The sequence below is a fragment of the Homalodisca vitripennis genome, chromosome 5 (genome assembly GCF_021130785.1).
Source record: "Homalodisca vitripennis isolate AUS2020 chromosome 5, UT_GWSS_2.1, whole genome shotgun sequence".
Taxonomy (NCBI): domain Eukaryota; kingdom Metazoa; phylum Arthropoda; class Insecta; order Hemiptera; family Cicadellidae; genus Homalodisca; species Homalodisca vitripennis.
This window is the reverse complement of record NC_060211.1, coordinates 173,830,116-173,848,177: the sequence shown is the minus strand read 5'-3', so window position 1 is coordinate 173,848,177 and position 18,062 is coordinate 173,830,116. Positions and strand designations below refer to the sequence as shown.

Genomic DNA, 18,062 nt, shown 5'->3' with positions numbered 1-18,062 from the left:
AATTTTAGCCACACTTCTTAATAATTTAATGACATTAAAAACTAAAATATTTATTAAAGCTTTAAAACACTGTTTAGTTCTTTCATTTCTAAGGTAAACCAAAATTTTACACCAGGATTCGATACACTCCAATGGTATTGGAATCTTTGAGAAATTAATTTTCAGTGTCAAATAAATAATTAAAATACTTATTACAGAGAGATTATGTATCGAATATGAATACATATGTATCATTGTTAGAATATTTGGTACCAGTAGGTTATATTTGAAATAATTTAAACATGCTAGCAAACTAAAACATTTAAAATACACTGAATTAATTCAAAATGTAATTTTAAGGAATTTGTTTTAATAATAATTAACTTAACAAAATTTTATTCCATACTCATATTTTCCACTTACATTAGTTATTCCAGCTTTAGGAATATTACAAACGATACATTTGTTCATTCATATTTTCAAATTAAAAATTAGTTTTTGTAATGTAGTATAGAGTTATCCCATCTGGATTTGAATTAGCTCTCCAGTCATGATAGAATATTAAATATTAACACTAATAAAGATCAATGGAACCACTCATAGTCCCTGTGGAATCCTTATTTTACTAATACACTAACTATTATACTACTACTACTGTTACTTAGGAATAGAGATCACATTAATTAGAGAGTGCTGACTCCATGATTGCCTACGATTCACCTGCTCACTACTTCTCTGAAATAGTCATTATCATTAGAATCAACTACAGTGAACACTGTTTAAAACGTACTTGTCTGTAATGAAAATTTTCTTTACCGGATGGTATTAGCCTAATATTATGAAACTTGATAAGATTGTTTTGAAAGGCTGGTTTCTCAGACAAATCCCAGGATTTTCTATCATTTAAAAATCATGACACTTTACTAAAAATAAATCATTATAGAACAACGTTTGTAGCAAAGTTGTATATACAATAATAATCCATTACCACTTTTATAGGAAGAACTTACTCCGTTATATTACATATTTTAATTTTCAGTCATTATTAGTTAGTAAATAAAATAAACGCTTAGCAACAAGGATATTGTACGCCGACTAGTGAAGCAAAGAGATTAAGTTCAATTAAATTTAAGATCAAGAAGAATTGAAAATATTCGATTTAATTGAATTTGGACTGTACATTTTCTTAAATATACTTTCTTTTTGCAATTTGGATTGTAGTATTTTTTTATAAAAAATGTATTTCAACACAATTTATCTTTTTAAATTTACATACTTGTTATATATTTAAAACAAAACATCAATGAAAGTAAATAGTGTGATGGTAATCATCTATATCCAATTTAACAATTTTGTATTTATACTGTAATTATGTTTAATTTAACAAAAAAATGATTTAAATTGTATCAGTTTTTCTTTTTTTACTAGATGCAATATAATTTTAATAAAACCGTTAAATGTTTAAATAATTTATAGGATATTTTGTTACCAAATTTATATCATAAAGCGTAAAAGCAGATTTTGTCAATCTTGGAATTGAGCTTCTCTAATCCCAGGATAAAAAATGGCTCACAAATTCAATCCCTATCTGTACATCTCTTCCTTGTGAAATATTCATGTAAACAAAACTTTTTTTTTGGGACATCAGTGCCTTATTTCATTTCTGTACTTCATACTTATTTCCATTTCTGCCTTCATGACTGCATTTATGTTTCTGGTAATGTAAATTTATAAATTCACCTAAATATAATTATTTAAAACTGGAATCAACCATTGCCAGTCAAAAATTATTTTACCCACATCAATTCTTATGTAGATCAGCATTATACTCAGTTTCAATACTAACTTTTATCATGTTAAATTTTTAGTAATTTAATTACTGCATCAAACTAGCCGTGATCCAATACCCAGTTTAACATCAACTAGTTTTAGACACATCAGTGAAGTTGTAATTTACAGAACGAGGGTCGTTAAATACATCAATTGTGGCATGGAATTTATGATAAGTCCTAGCTAAATATCAATTTTAAGCAAAGAAACCACTTGATTATTAAAAAAAATAAAATCAAGAACCTATAATGCGATTTGCGAATAAAAATCATAATTGTACTTTAACATTAACGTACAACGTATATAACATACGTTACTGATAACGTGTTTTATATAAAATATTCCAGCTTAGATTTTTTTCCACAAATCCTGAAAATTCGTTATAAACAGTGTTTGCTGCAGTTAGTATTCTTGCAATCATAATGAGGAGCATACATCTTTAGTCTAATATTAGGCCTACACACTAACTCTGTACATGAAACATGGTGTTAAGTGAGATCTTCACTACGAGGCTCGTGGAGTGTTCTTCTTTACGTTCTTCAGCAATTAGTTGGGGAGGCATCAGTTACTAATTACGATGGGACGTTCTGCAACAGATTTACTGAAATGGGTTCATGAATGTTTATAATACAATGTACCAATATTTTTTGTGAATAAATGTACGAGTTAGGGGCAAAAAGTTCTTGGAATTATAATCTCTATTTAACCCTTTCAGTGGTGCAGCGTTTACATAGTAGACAATATCGACTGTGCAAAAATGTCCAGTGTCTGCGTACTAGACGATCCGTATTTGAATATTATTTAATCTATTACGTTTTCGTTTTAACTAATCATTTAGTTTACGACATTCTCTGAGAACCAAACTATCGATTGTTATCAAATTTTCTCTTTGCTATCTCCTAGTAGCCTAGTGCTATTATTTCTGAACTTTTGGTGGGTTTGCACAAAATAGCTTTTTGTCATATTTGTTTGTTTTGTATTGCAATATCATGTAACATTATAAGTTAAAATAATGTATTATATATGATTTTTATTTAGTTTTACATGCTCCTTTACATGATGTAACTGAAAAGTAATAAAAAATACTCTACATACAAAAAATTACTTCAAACTGTAAATTAAATGTTTTTTACTTTTTGTTTATAACAACTTGTTTTACATGACTATGAATAGAACAAAACTGTCACTTTAATCATAATCCTCATTTAATTACAAAGAAATAAAAAAGTTTATCAAACTTGATTGGTTAATCTAATCCTCATTTAATTACAAAGAAATAAAAAAGTTTATCAAACTTGATTGGTTAATCTTTTATTATACAATCTTTTCTCCTGGAGATGCTTTCAAAACTATGAGAAATGGTCCAGCGATTTATGAATATGACTTGGAGAAATGGCAATGGCACTGAAAGGGTTAAGTAGCAGAGAAAATAACTCTTCCTGAAGTGCAGGTGAAAGCAAAAGCCATTTTTCACCTTTTTTCCGTTACCCTGGAAAAACTAAGTAATTTCTGGCAAAGTAATGTTTCCATTACAGAAGCGAGATGAAAAGTCAAAAGGGCCCTGTCGTCTCAATTATTATGTTTTTCAGTTATTATTTTCCAACCTGCATACAATGATGTACATTTCAGTGAAGACTTCTAAATGTTATCTTGAAATGTGACTAAATTATAGGATTGATTTTGTATTAGGAAATGGGGTTATTCAGAAAAATTTATTTCAAAACAGAATCATTGTTGATGTTATTTACATACTTAAGATAAAAATAATTCATGAAAAGATACTTTCAAATTAATGTCCTCTACAAATAATACAATTAGTTTAAGTTGTGAAGTTATTAAACATACTATTAATACATTCTACTAGCTTCTTCTATTGAAATATAATACTTAATTATTGGAGTGTTTGTGTTATACCAGGAATTCCGGACGCTGTACTAATAGGAAGGTTAACTGGAGCTAAACACTCACATTGACTCAACCCTTCCTACCATAGTTACTACGTTATCTTGTATTCTTGTAGATTCCCTTTTTACAACCCACATTGTAGAAAGGTTATAGAAGCTATCAGCCAGTACTTACAGTAATAGGTCTTTGAATTATGTTTCTTGGACAGCAACAGTACCTTGGGGCAGATCCACTGCCATGTCGACATCATTGCTGCTGCTATAGTCACCAAAGTTGGTCCACGTGTGGTCCCACAGACGAGGATCTCCGTGTTTGTCGATCGGCAAGTTTCCAGGAGGTACAGCTGTCGTGTTGATAGCACTGAGCTGCGACTCTAGATGACGAAGTACAGCTGGATATCTAGAACCATTTTAAATTTATATTTAAGGTGGTTGTAATAAAATAATATTAGAAGTGATCATTTCTAGCTGTCCATGGATAGTTTTGTTTTATTGTACAGAGCTTTGATCCACATCAGATGTACATACAAGCAAGGACGTAGCCAGCGAGGGGATCCAAGGGGTCCAGACCCTCCCAAATTTTCTTAAATTAATTTTTTAGCAAACAATTATTATTATTATTATTTAAATGATTCATTATTGCAGACATGTACTGCTGAAAGATTGTTCTCGACATTGAATCAGGTCAAGAATTTTGAAAGAAACAAAATGGGGAATGAGCACTTTGCCTTACTACGGAAAAATATCAGTCGTCTTGACCTCCCCCAAAATTATTTCCTGGCTACGTTATTGCATACAAGAGAGTTTTAACTAAATCAAAAACAATCAACATATATTTCTTTACTCAATATTTTATTTTTATATTTACTAAAAATCACTAAAGTTTGTCGTGATTCTATAAATAGAACATAAAACAATATTCTTCATTTCATTTAGATAGTTCAACTTACCGATCGGCTAAATTGTTTAGTTCACAAGGGTCCGCCCTGACATTAAACAGACACGGGTGTCTTAGAGGTAGACATGGAGATTGTATCACTTCTTGTGTACACTGGACATCCAGTTTCGAGCGCATCTTCAATGCCTGAAATTAAGTTTGTGTTCAACATGTTATCCAATATTACTATAAGCTACTTGGATTATATAATTGAGTAATCTCCTAAAATTCTTAAATTGCTGATAAGAATTAGTAATATTATTGGAGAAATATAGTTCAACATTTCCTGGTGAATAGTCTTATGAGCATATAAATTAAAATTTCTTATGCTGTTAATCCTTGTTCAGTAAAAACTAGTTGTTGTTTTTAATACTAGGTGAGCATTAGCGAAGCCTTTTTTTGTAGGCTGAAAAATTTTCTATTGTGTCAGTCTGTCTATCTGCAAGATATCTTGAAAAAACTTACCTATAAATTTGAAATTTTGTATGAAGCTTCATTCCTATATAGTCAACTGAATTTGAAGATGGTGCGTGTCACTCCATGGGATTTGGCTGAGCGTTAACGAATATTTTTACATTGGTCTCATGGGTAACCATGAAGGTAACGAGAAAATCTCAGAATAAATATATTTGTAAAGGAACTGAGTGCAATCATATTTTTATTCACAGAGTAACAAAAGTAGTAGAATGGATAGTCAATGCTAAAAGTCGGTGATAAGATTAGATTCAATGCACACTTGCGTTTTAGTACTCTCCGTAGCTCTCCAGAACTTTTATTATTTGTACACTGCTGTAAACATAAGTTAATGAACAAAAATATGAATGTATCATGTGGGAAGATATCTCGAAAAAGATTTCATCTGTAATTTTTTAAATGTTGGTATGAAATTAATTTCTACAGAATTGACAAGAATGAGCATTATGGTGGTGAGCATTGGTGGTGGTGGTATTATTATGGTGCATGTCCAACCATGAAATCTGGCTGAGCATTATTGAAGCCTGTTGGTTTACACAATTTCTCTTTTGGCTACCGGGGGATGTAAAAACTTTATTTGCTTGATTGTCTGTATGTTTATCTGATGTCAAGACTTCCTAGAATAAAATGAGGTATAGGATTTTTTACAGCTATGAAATTTTGCAAGAGGCTCAGCGATATGATGCCGCACGTGGTGTGGCTTACTTGTACCTCATTATAAGAAACTACTCATTAATTTAAGAGTAGTTTTACCTTTTCTCGGAAAATAGGGTGGTTGACGGAAGCAGCTGCCCGGCCTGCAGGACTGTTGATGACTCTTTCTATATCGTAAGGTGTATCATCTCGACCGCTTGGGCCATACCATCCATCCCACTGGCCTTTGTAGTTGGTTCCTAATTGTATTAAGACATTTTTATAACGAGAATATAGATTGTACAGTAAAATATAAGTACGTATTTAAATACAGACAGCCATAGTAGTGTCCTTTGACCATATTGGTAACTAAACCAGTCTAAATTATATCCTCTACTGTAATTTTGGGTACTTTGGTATTATCTGGAGAGTACTCTGTCTTTATATACTACTTGTTATTACACAATGTAAGTAGGTTTAGATTAGGTTATCATAAATATGTAATTTGTAGTACCGAAGACTATGTCTTACTAACACTAGTCTCCCCCACCTCAACTTTCTTGTTTAGCTGGAAAGAAAGACTAAATTAAATTTTCTTTTTACATAGCAAAATGACAATTTTTAAGCATTGTAAACATTTCTTTTTTATAACAATTGCCTCTTTGATAAGCTTTGTCCAATCTGATCTAGAGATGAAATTTGAAAATTGTTCTCGTGCATTTAGTAAACAAACACATTTAGAGTAGAAATTTCATCACCGGATTCTAAAACTTCTCAATAATTTCTTTTTTGCCATAGAGTACTGTGATTTCCTGAGAGTAGTGAATACATGCCACAATTGTTTTACCTTTGACTATTTTCCAATCGCCCACTGTGAGAGCTGAGCTGCCGTAGATGTCATCGATGTTGTGGAGGACTTCGGTTCTGGTTGTAGCCACCCCCTGGGACATACTGGGCCACTGATCCACCCCGTCAATGTTCATCAGCTCACTACACAGCAATTGGTAAACCTGTCTTAATTATTTTTTTTTTCGTCACCCTAAGGAGAAAGTACTATATGTCGACAAGATATTAACATACATATGTATTAATGTACATACATATTAAAGTACATATCTATTAATGTCCATACGTATTAATGTAGGTACCTATTAATGTACATATATATTAACAGACCATGAAACATGTAAAAAAGTCACATATTAACACGTGTAGGGTGAATTCTTGACTCTCAGTGTTTTGGTTTTGTGCTTTTAAGAATAAAGGTTCATTGAACAATAAAATAAATTTCCTTGCTATTACATTATGGTTTATGTAATATATTTAATATAGTCATTAAAGTAAGAAACATTTAAAAAAATTAACTAACAATGTCATTCTCCGTTACGATTAGTAACTTAAAACGTTTAGGAGGGGGATTCCCTCACATCTTTATTATTCTCAATGTCCAAATCCTCTCCTGCACTTTCATTCTTAAACTCCATAAATAAATGTCTAATAAGAGTTGCTTCTCTTTCCAAATTTCATGTTAATTTAGAATAAAAAGCTATAGAAACCAGTAAAACGTTGTAAAAATCTACAAAGAAAAATGTTACGCTATAACACGAACAGGCAGGGAATCCCCTTTAAATTGAACATTTATATGTTGACTCCAAATGTTCAAAGTCAATTGGAACTGTAACAGCGGTTTATAGAGGAGACATGTTTTAGAGACGAACTCTAAAATAAATATGTATTCTGACACAGATAAAAAAATTCATTAAAAGCTGGGAATCCTCACCTCACATGTTGTTCTGTGTTAACATACATACATATTAATGTACATACTTACTAATGTATATATATCTATTAATGTACGCACACTTCAACGGTCGTACAGATTTATGTACGTACGAATTAAGGTACTTACATATTAACGTATGTACGTATTAATGTACTTACATATTAACGTACAAACATATCAATGTACGTATGTATTAATGTACATAAATATTAACATACATTCGTATTACTGTACGTACATATCTATTAATGTACATATGTATTAACTTAACCTATATACTATCAACATACCTGGTGTTGCCACCGGCTGCAGAGATCAGGGTAGGCAGCCAGTCCGAGATGTGCATGAGGTCAGTAGACACCCAACCGTTGGGCAGGATAGGGCTCCATATCAACCCTGCCCCTCGAACACCTCCTTCCCACAGTGTGTTCTTCACCTAGACCACAATCACAGAGAACATTTTAATCACTCATTGATATATCTCTATGTAATTGATATTTTCCATTTTCAAAAAATATAATTTGACAGAAGAAAATTCATATAGTGAATAAAGTAAGTTTTCAATAGATTCTTTTCACTTTTGTCTCTTCAGTGAGTTACAAAACAGCTATGTTTCTATAAATATCAAAAAAGAAAAATAGTTAAAATAAGTATACAGTAACAAAATAGTTTGATTTCTGATGTAACTGTCATTAAACAACACTAACACCTCTCAAAGGCCAGTTGGAAGCTGCATTTAGGTTGAAGCCAGCTGCAGGACCTCCGTTGTCGGTAGTGAAGATTACAATGCTGTTTTCGACCATTCCAGCATCTTGTAGAGCCTTCATCACTTGACCCACAGAATCATCAAGTTTGCTCAGCATAGCTATTGAACAAACAATGCTTGAAGCAAGCAAACAATAAGATCCTACCAGTGGCGTAACTAAAGTTGGGAAGGGGGAATAGAATCCCCCCCAAATACCCTAAACTTTTTTTTAATTGTACACCAACATAACACCAATCAAAATGTTTGTTATACAGCTGTTAAAAGTTTTAATTTAAATTAGGCCTATGTAATTTATTTATATTTAGATTTATTCCATATTCTCTGGTATGGTGTGCTCTTCAATCCGATTCATCCCCCAAGCCAAATCCTAGTTACGCCACTGGATCCTACCAAAAATCCTAAATAAGATTGTGAATTCTTTTTATTGTTGGAGGAAATGTATCTAATCTTAGTCGTATATGCACTAAATATGTATATCTAAGCCGAGGCACATTTTTCTTATAAAGTATGATATGAGGTTATCTGTATCCACTATAGGTCGTGCCATTGGTTGACGTATTTCACATTCAGATCCAAGGGAATGACATTAATAACCGTCAGCCCTAACACCTATGACTACTAAAATATGGACATAAACCTGCTGCAGTATTCGTTAAATTGCTCTCTTTGAGTATCTGAAAAGTCCTTTTAATCTCACTCTAACATATTGTGTCTTAAACAAACACAATCCTACATGTTGTATTATCCTTATCTACAAATGTAAATATTCAAATCGATCTCCTACAGTCAGCTTAAGTGATTTTTTTTGTTCATCTCAAGAATTCATGGGTACATAAAAAATAAACAGACCCACTATAAAATTAGCTGCTTGAAAACATACAAAATTTTCCTCTTTTGATTTTACTCAATCTGTTTGGTCATTAAATTAAACTACTATTTGATAATTCAGGAAATTCTGGTATCGGAAAGAAATAAAATTGTAAATCAAATAGGACATAACAACTTTTTGAGAAATGACAATAGAGAATTTGTCAAGAAACCATGAAATTGGAAATAACAAAAGTTCCTGCAATGATTCCGGCTATTTCTGCATTCTGAGCAATGCAGGCCACCCTAAGATATGTTTTTGTACAAATTTTTGTATTTTCTTTAATAGATCTTTGCATTAACTCATTAACATGTCCGTGTATCTGTGTAATGGTTTTTATACATATGGTTGATCATAATTCTCAGAAGCAGAGTACCAAGTTAAACAAAAGAAACTGCCTAAGTTTATTTTTTGTGAAACAGTAAACAAAATTTTATTTTATTTGATTTCTCTATAATTAATCTCTGTAAAATAAAATAATAAATTGACTCTCTCTTTTATTTATATACTAGCTGTTTCCCACGGCTTCGCACACTTTTCATAAGATTTACGCGTGTATGAACACTTCTGGTTCAAGTAAATTATATTTCCAATGCCGATGTAGAGTTTGTCTTGTTGCCACGATCAAGAAAATCTGTCAAAAGTGTATGTTTATAACCATTGTACACGTACATGTACTTTATTATAAAGTGGTCTAACACTCGAGCTTTAAGTTCATTCAGAAATTGATTTTAAAGACAAATATACATTATAACTTAGCGCCTTAAAATAATGTTTGGCTATTTAATATACGTAACTGTCTCGTAATTGCAGTTTATAATGTGCAGGCACTGAAAACTTTTATCTGTTACAGCACCGCCTGGTGGCGAGTTACATCAATGGGTATAGCATATAAACCTTTTCCGTGGAAAAATACATATACATACAAATTTTCATAATGATCGGTCAAATAGTTTACGATTTTATAAAGGACATATAGACAAACATTCAATTTTATGTATATCTATATATATATATATATATATATATATATATATATATATATATATATATATAGACTTGTAAAAAACAAATTCCTTACTGATCCAAACAAACGAGGTTGTACTGTACTACTGCAAGTATGAACTGATGCAAACTTCACAACTATGACACAGCACATCAGAATGTCTACTGCAAACAGCTTGACTATACCAACCTGCAAATTTCCTTCTGTTGAAGTCTTCAATATTGGTGAACGCTGCAACATCTTTGTCGGGTGCTGGCAGGGGGTTGTAGGGGTTGCCTGAGTGAACGGCAGTGTGGGCCAGGTACAGGAATAGAGGACTCGATGTATTGTGACTATGGATGAGTTTCACTGCTTCTTTTGTGAATATATCAGTTGAGTATTGTCCATGGAGATCCCAAGCCACATCCATCCCTTGGCGCATGTCTAGACCCCAGAATCCCTTCAGATGAAAAAATTATATCCATGAATACAGGAGTGAAAATATACAATAAAACATCTAAGATTGTACGAAAAAATCAAAGTTAAAAGTATCCACAGCTAATACAAAACAGCAGCTAATGCAGTATTGCATTAGGTGCTAATCAACTAATGCAAAATATGAGAAACAAAATATAAGACCTTTTATAAACATTCTTGACTGAAAATGATTGAATAAATCAAAGACGTTGTAGAGGATTACCTTAGTGTATTTGTAAGATAATTAAGTTGAGTACACTGTTTCATTAAAATGAATGAATTTGTGGTCTGTCGTCTGAAATCCGATCAGACTTGACTTCTGGAATCTGGAGTTGATGTCCGTCTCAAGAGAGGTGGCGTTGAAGAAAATCAAAACTAACTATTTTGCTTAGACTAGAAAATAAAGTGCAATTTAGATAAAGAGGTGTACAATTGTCTTGTTCACGAGACAATATCATTGGTCTCAATCAATATCCATCAATATCAATCAATATCAATACCAATATCAATTGTTTCATTGGTTATTCTAGGAGCTGACTAAGATTACATCACCTTAGGAGAACTCAGAGGAATGTGATTATTTTATATCTGGGAAATATTATTATCTAATCATGATTATATAATGCCAAGGCATGAAGTCATGGTCTAATAGTAGAGCATGTTTTGAAAAAAACTTCCTTAATAATAAATTACAGAACATTTCAAATTAACATGGTGTTTAGCTAAACAAGTCTAAGATTTCTTCAGAACAATAAATTTGTTGAATCTTCAATGAAAAATACCAAGCAATGCATTGACGGGGTCTAACCAATAGCTTTGCTCTTTCTTTGAATACCTCTAAAAGTATGCTTTACAAGCTGTAAAAAATTGTTCATGGGCAGGAAAATCTATTTAGCATACCTATTCTATCTAATCTTCAGACCTTATCCAAAAATCTAATGCTTACAGTAAAAATTTCAAGTGAAGAATGAAAGGATAATTAGTGAAGAAAGAGATTTCAACAAATGTCATGCAACACAAGCTTTGTGATAGAACTGGACATGATGGAAGGTAGGAAAGGAGAAGAAGAAGAAATATTTCAACAAACCCAGATCTTCCATCATTGAGACTCTGAAAAGAGATCACAAGTAGACTTTACAAGGAACAGAACATGTTATCAGAGAAAAATATTACAGACAAAACAAAAGTGAAAACTCTGACATCCAAAACATCTTCATCTCTTCTGGGAAATCCTAAAGGGATCAAACCAGTTAAGCATCAGAGAACAATAGCCACTGAGCTATGGAGAAAAAGTATGTAATTGTCATTACTTTACACATCATTAACTCGCGAGAACTCGCGCTACAAGAAGTTACGCAAGAACTCGCGTTGTTAGATCGAATCTAACATCATCCAACTAACTAAGAACGGATTTTTCATGGTCTTCATTCATTGCAATAATTGTAAAGTCATAAAAGAGCAATCTACGAAATATAACTCAAAAGTAAACAGAAAAACAAGAAAAATCACTAAACTGATGGATTTAAACTGGCAGTTACGCGATCACTCGCGCCGTTAGATCGCTCCTAACATTGGGCTGACGCGATCACTCGCGCTGTTAGGTTGAAACTAATAACCCGCGAGGAGTGTCCACCCCACCCACCATGACACCCCACCCCAGCAACTTCTAATGTCTAAACATGATGCAATACGCAGCAGACATACCCATAGAAGCATAAATTAAGGGTTCAGTGTTGTAAGATAACAAATAAAAAAAATGTTATATAACACAAAAATTATGTTAGATTCAATCTAATAGCGCGAGTGCTCCCGGGTTAACAAGTAGGTGATATTCTGACAAGCAATGACAATAATTATCATAACTTAGTACCCCAAGAAAGTTTTGAAATATTTAAGTTTTCTAAAAGCTCACATAAATTGTGAAATTATCAACAGTTAGGGCAATGTATTTTAACTGTTTAAAATTTAAATTGTATTCTGCATTGTAAAGAAATTATCTTTTATTTGGTACTCACCTTGGATGAGTATTGAAATGTTTAATTTTTGTTGTTATTATTAGATTCAATTTGTAGTTATTAGATTCAATTGTTGGAATCCAATGCTCATAACCTTTTAGTTTTATAAATCTAAGAGTATATTTAAATTAAAAAAGATAGTTATACTTTAATGGGCATCAAAAAAATTCAAATAAACAAATACTTAATATTTGTTAAATTTTTCAAAATAATTCATTTTGGTTCCTGAGGTATACAATTTTGTATTTATAAAACCCAAATTAAAAGTTAACCAGGGTTGAAAATTGCAGAAATGTTCGAAAAAATGTAAATGTTTTATATTATTGCACTGAGAAAAGGGGTAGAGGGAATAGGGCAAAATGACCTTTTTGGAGCAAACTGATTTCTTTTGTTTGTGTTTATAAATGATATTTATGAAAATCTTTCTAATTTGTACTAACATGAAATTATAACCAAGAGAGCTCTTACAAGTGTGATTTTTAAGTTATATTTAGGAAATAGTTACTTGTGATACATAGTTTTCTAGATTGCTGTATTATAAATTTATATATTTTAATTAACTCATTGGCAAACATGAAGTATAAAATTATATAAGCTATTTAATGTTCAATATTTAAACACTTAAAACTGATCTTTTGGTGTGGTTAGTATATGCTTCAGCAGTTCTTTTGAAACGATATGCATTTTGACCAATTTTAAGATTTTTAATAGAATTCTCACAGACTGCACTGTGGTGTTTAAGTTGCTGGCAGTATAAAGAAATTGTGTTTTAGGCTCTAAATTATTGTACAAATTTTATTTTATATTACTTAAACCTACTATAATACATTTTTTATCTTTGTTAGACTTTTTTACACTCAGTGTATATAACAAAAGAAAATGTTTTCAAAAGTTTTAATGTATTATAAACGATCTTCTTCAAGGCAGATACTTGATGAGATCTTGTGCTAGATTTCGTTATAAAATTATCAGGCACTTTATATATTATTAACAGTCAGTAAGATTACAGATAAACATGGTAATTAGTGGTTTAGAAACCTCTAGCTGAAACCGCTTGCATCTTCTGTCATTTCTGCAAGCTTTAAATTGCAGTTAAACGGTTTTACTCAACACTTTAATTGCTGAAATTCCATGTTCTCCTTTTACCACTGTATTCACTACATTCACCACTACTGTTATTATTCATTTGATATAATTTAATTATTTTTAGTTCTATTATCCTTTCAAATATTACCGTTTCACACGCTGTGTGGTCAAAGTAATCTTGATGGCCAGTCCAGTAGCCTAGGTGGGAGTCGAAGCCGCGATAGGTTGGCGTATACTCCTTCTTGTAGGAACCCAGATGCCACTTGCCCACGAGTCTGTTGACGTAACCGAGATCACGCAGGTACTCGGGCAGTAGACGCTCTGTCAGGGGCAAACCTCGGGGCTCGGCCCCAAACAGAACTGTGTGCTGCATTCCTAGACACATAAATGTTACGTGTTGGACTGCAATACTACAGTACAAAACATACCAATAAATGCTACATGTTGGACTGCAATACTATAGTACAAGATATATCAATAAATGTTACGCGTTGGACTGCAATACTACAGTACAAAACATATCAATAAATGCTACATGTTGGACTGCAATACTACAGTACAAGGTATATCAATAAATGTTACGTGTTGGACTGCAATACTACAGTACAAGATATATCAATAAATGTTACGCGTTGGACTGCAATACTACAGTACAAGATATATCAATAAATGTTACGTGTTGGACTGCAATACTACAGTACAAGATATATCAATAAATGTTACATGTTGGACTGCAATACTACAGTACAAGATATATCAATAAATGCTATTGGACTGCAATACTACAGTACAAGATATATCAATAAATGTTACGTGTTGGACTGCAATACTACAGTACAAGATATATCAATAAATGTTACATGTTGGACTGCAATACTACAGTACAAGATATATCAATAAATGTTACGTGTTGGACTGCAATACTACAGTACAAGATATATCAATAAATGTTACGTGTTGGACTGCAATACTACAGTACAAGGTATATCAATAAATGTTACGTGTTGGACTGCAATACTACAGTACAAGATAGATCAATAAATCTTACGCGTTGGACTGCAATACTACAGTACAAGGTATATCAATAAATGTTACGCGTTGGACTGCAATACTACAGTACAAGATAGATCAATAAATCTTACGCGTTGGACTGCAATACTACAGTACAAGGTATATCAATAAATGTTACGTGTCGGACTGCAATACTACAGTACCAGATAGATCAATAAATGTTACGCGTTGGACTGCAATACTACAGTACAAGATATATCAATAAATGTTACGTGTTGGACTGCAATACTACAGTACAAGATATATCAATAAATGCTACATGTTGGACTGCAATACTACAGTACAAGATATATCAATAAATGCTACATGTTGGACTGCAATACTACAGTACAAGATATATCAATAAATGCTACATGTTGGACTGCAATACTACAGTACAAGATAGATCAATAAATCTTACGCGTTGGACTGCAATACTACAGTACAAGGTATATCAATAAATGTTACGTGTTGGACTGCAATACTACAGTACCAGATAGATCAATAAATGTTACGCGTTGGACTGCAATACTACAGTACAAGATATATCAATAAATGTTACGTGTTGGACTGCAATACTACAGTACAAGATGTATCAATAAATGCTACATGTTGGACTGCAATACTACAGTACAAGATATATCAATAAATGCTACATGTTGGACTGCAATACTACAGTACAAGATATATCAATAAATGCTACATGTTGGACTGCAATACTACAGTACAAGATATATCAATAAATGTTACGTGTTAGACTGCAATACTACAGTACAAGATATATCAATAAATGTTACGCGTTGGACTGCAATACTACAGTACAAAACATATTAATAAATGCTACATGTTGGACTGCAATACTACAGTACCAGATAGATCAATAAATGTTACGCGTTGGACTGCAATACTACAGTACAAGATATATCAATAAATGTTACGTGTTGGACTGCAATACTACAGTACAAGATATATCAATAAATGTTAGGCTACGTGTTGGACTGCATACTACAGTACAAGGTATATCAATAAATGTTACGTTTTGGACTGCAATACTACAGTACAAGATATATCAATAAATGTTACATGTTGGACTGCAATACTACAGTACCGGATATATATCAATAAATGTTACGTGTTGGACTGCAATACTACAGTACAAGATATATCAATAAATGTTACGTGTTGGACTGCAATACTACAGTACAAGATATATCAATAAATGTTAGGCTACGTGTTGGACTGCAATACTACAGTACAAGGTATATCAATAAATGTTATGTGTTGGACTGCAATACTACAGTACAAGATATATCAATAAATGTTACGTGTTGGACTGCAATACTACAGTACAAGATATATCAATAAATGTTACGTGTTGGACTGCAATACTACAGTACAAGATATATCAATAAATGTTACATGTTGGACTGCAAAACTACAGTACAAGATATATCAATAAATGCTACATGTTGGACTGCAATACTACAGTACAAGATATATCAATAAATGTTACGTGTTGGACTGCAATACTACAGTACAAGATATATCAATAAATGCTACATGTTGGACTGCAATACTACAGTACCGGATATATCAATAAATGTTACGTGTTGGACTGCAATACTACAGTACCGGATATATCAATAAATGTTACGTGTTGGACTGCAATACTACAGTACAAGATATATCAATAAATGCTACATGTTGGACTGCAATACTACAGTACCGGATATATCAATAAATGCTACATGTTGGACTGCAATACTACAGTACAAGATATATCAATAAATGTTACGTGTTGGACTGCAATTCTACAGTACAAGATATATCAATAAATGTTACGTGTTGGACTGCAATACTACAGTACAAGGTATATCAATAAATGTTACGTGTTGGACTGCAATACTACAGTACAAGATATATCAATAAATGCTACATGTTGGACTGCAATACTACAGTACCGGATATATCAATAAATGTTACGTGTTGGACTGCAATACTACAGTACCGGATATATCAATAAATGCTACATGTTGGACTGCAATACTACAGTACAAGATATATCAATAAATGCTACATGTTGGACTGCAATACTACAGTACAAGATATATCAATAAATGCTACATGTTGGACTGCAATACTACAGTACAAGATATATCAATAAATGCTACATGTTGGACTGCAATACTACAGTACAAGATATATCAATAAATGTTACGTGTTAGACTGCAATACTACAGTACAAGATATATCAATAAATTTCACGTGTTGGTCTGCAATACTATAATAGTACAAGATATATAAAAAAATGTATTTTTTTCTTTTTCTTTTTCCTTCCTGAGGGAAAAGGACAGTTCAACCCAGCGCTTAGTCCTAAAAGGACCTTTGCGCCTCCCTTACTTTAATTTTGCGCTGTGGCTATATGGCCGGCTACCGTCCTGTAGATTAGACAGACGGACGATGAGTGGTGACGTCAACCGTGGCGTAACGACAGGGCAGCCATAACTGTCACCTTTACACCAGTGCCTTAGAAATATAAAAAAACACAATTTGTAGACTATTTTATTAATTGCATATTATGCATTGCTAATGTATTGAACGTTAATGTAATAAAAGTGTATGCTTAAATAAATTAAAAAGAAGAAATATACAACTAAAAATAAACCATGTACCGTATCAGAATCTACTCTTCGTAGTTTATTAAGATATAGTTTTGTTTCTCGCAATTTTACTGGAATGTTTCAATTAATAGTCATTAAGAGAAATCATAATTAATTATAAATAATTCTTGTCATATTAAATATGTTTGTCATTTAATAGCAAAAATAACTGGAACATTTGTTTTATTTACTAATAACACTCAAATGGTTATGATTTCATTGTATATTGTATGTAAGTGGTAAGAGGGAAATTAGTCTCTCGTCTTGAGATACTTGAAAATTAATTCTTCCATTTACCGATTAAAAATAGTTTTATTATTAATCACATGTATTATCGGACTTTATCAGGACTGTAGGTTCTTATAGAAGGGATATTGGTACAGTTTAAAGTATATAGCAAACCTCGAATCACTTATTCTTAATTGAATATGGTCCGTATTTTCTTTATTATTGATAAAAGTTTTCAACTGGTCAAAAGAACTAAACTTTCTACAACGCGCCATTTTAATAACAATGCACAGTGCTAGAGCTACTTCAAAACCTTTGGCGTCACAGTCTGTGACGTCATAGTCGTTCCCGTTCTTTGAAACCAAGACCGGTGACCGGGCATATAGC

General features: G+C 32.2%; 1 protein-coding gene across 2 annotated transcripts in view; it reads right to left on the bottom strand.

Annotated features, from left to right (window-relative positions):
* Positions 1-1,623: 1,623 nt before the first annotated feature.
* The window catches only part of LOC124363198 (arylsulfatase B-like), a 48,755-nt gene continuing 32,316 nt past the window's right edge, over positions 1,624-18,062 (bottom strand). The window contains exons 4-12 of one of the 2 annotated variants that reach the window (XM_046818359.1): positions 13,886-14,112; positions 10,370-10,619; positions 8,248-8,405; positions 7,831-7,976; positions 6,605-6,747; positions 5,878-6,017; positions 4,664-4,797; positions 3,889-4,113; positions 1,624-2,396 (exon numbers count right to left, since the gene is read on the bottom strand). In XM_046818359.1, coding sequence (XP_046674315.1) covers positions 3,906-4,113; positions 4,664-4,797; positions 5,878-6,017; positions 6,605-6,747; positions 7,831-7,976; positions 8,248-8,405; positions 10,370-10,619; positions 13,886-14,112 — 1,406 coding nt within the window. In that variant the 3' untranslated portion in view covers positions 1,624-2,396; positions 3,889-3,905. The remainder of the gene's footprint in view (positions 2,397-3,888; positions 4,114-4,663; positions 4,798-5,877; positions 6,018-6,604; positions 6,748-7,830; positions 7,977-8,247; positions 8,406-10,369; positions 10,620-13,885; positions 14,113-18,062) is intronic. The other variant, XM_046818358.1, reaches the window with a different exon arrangement.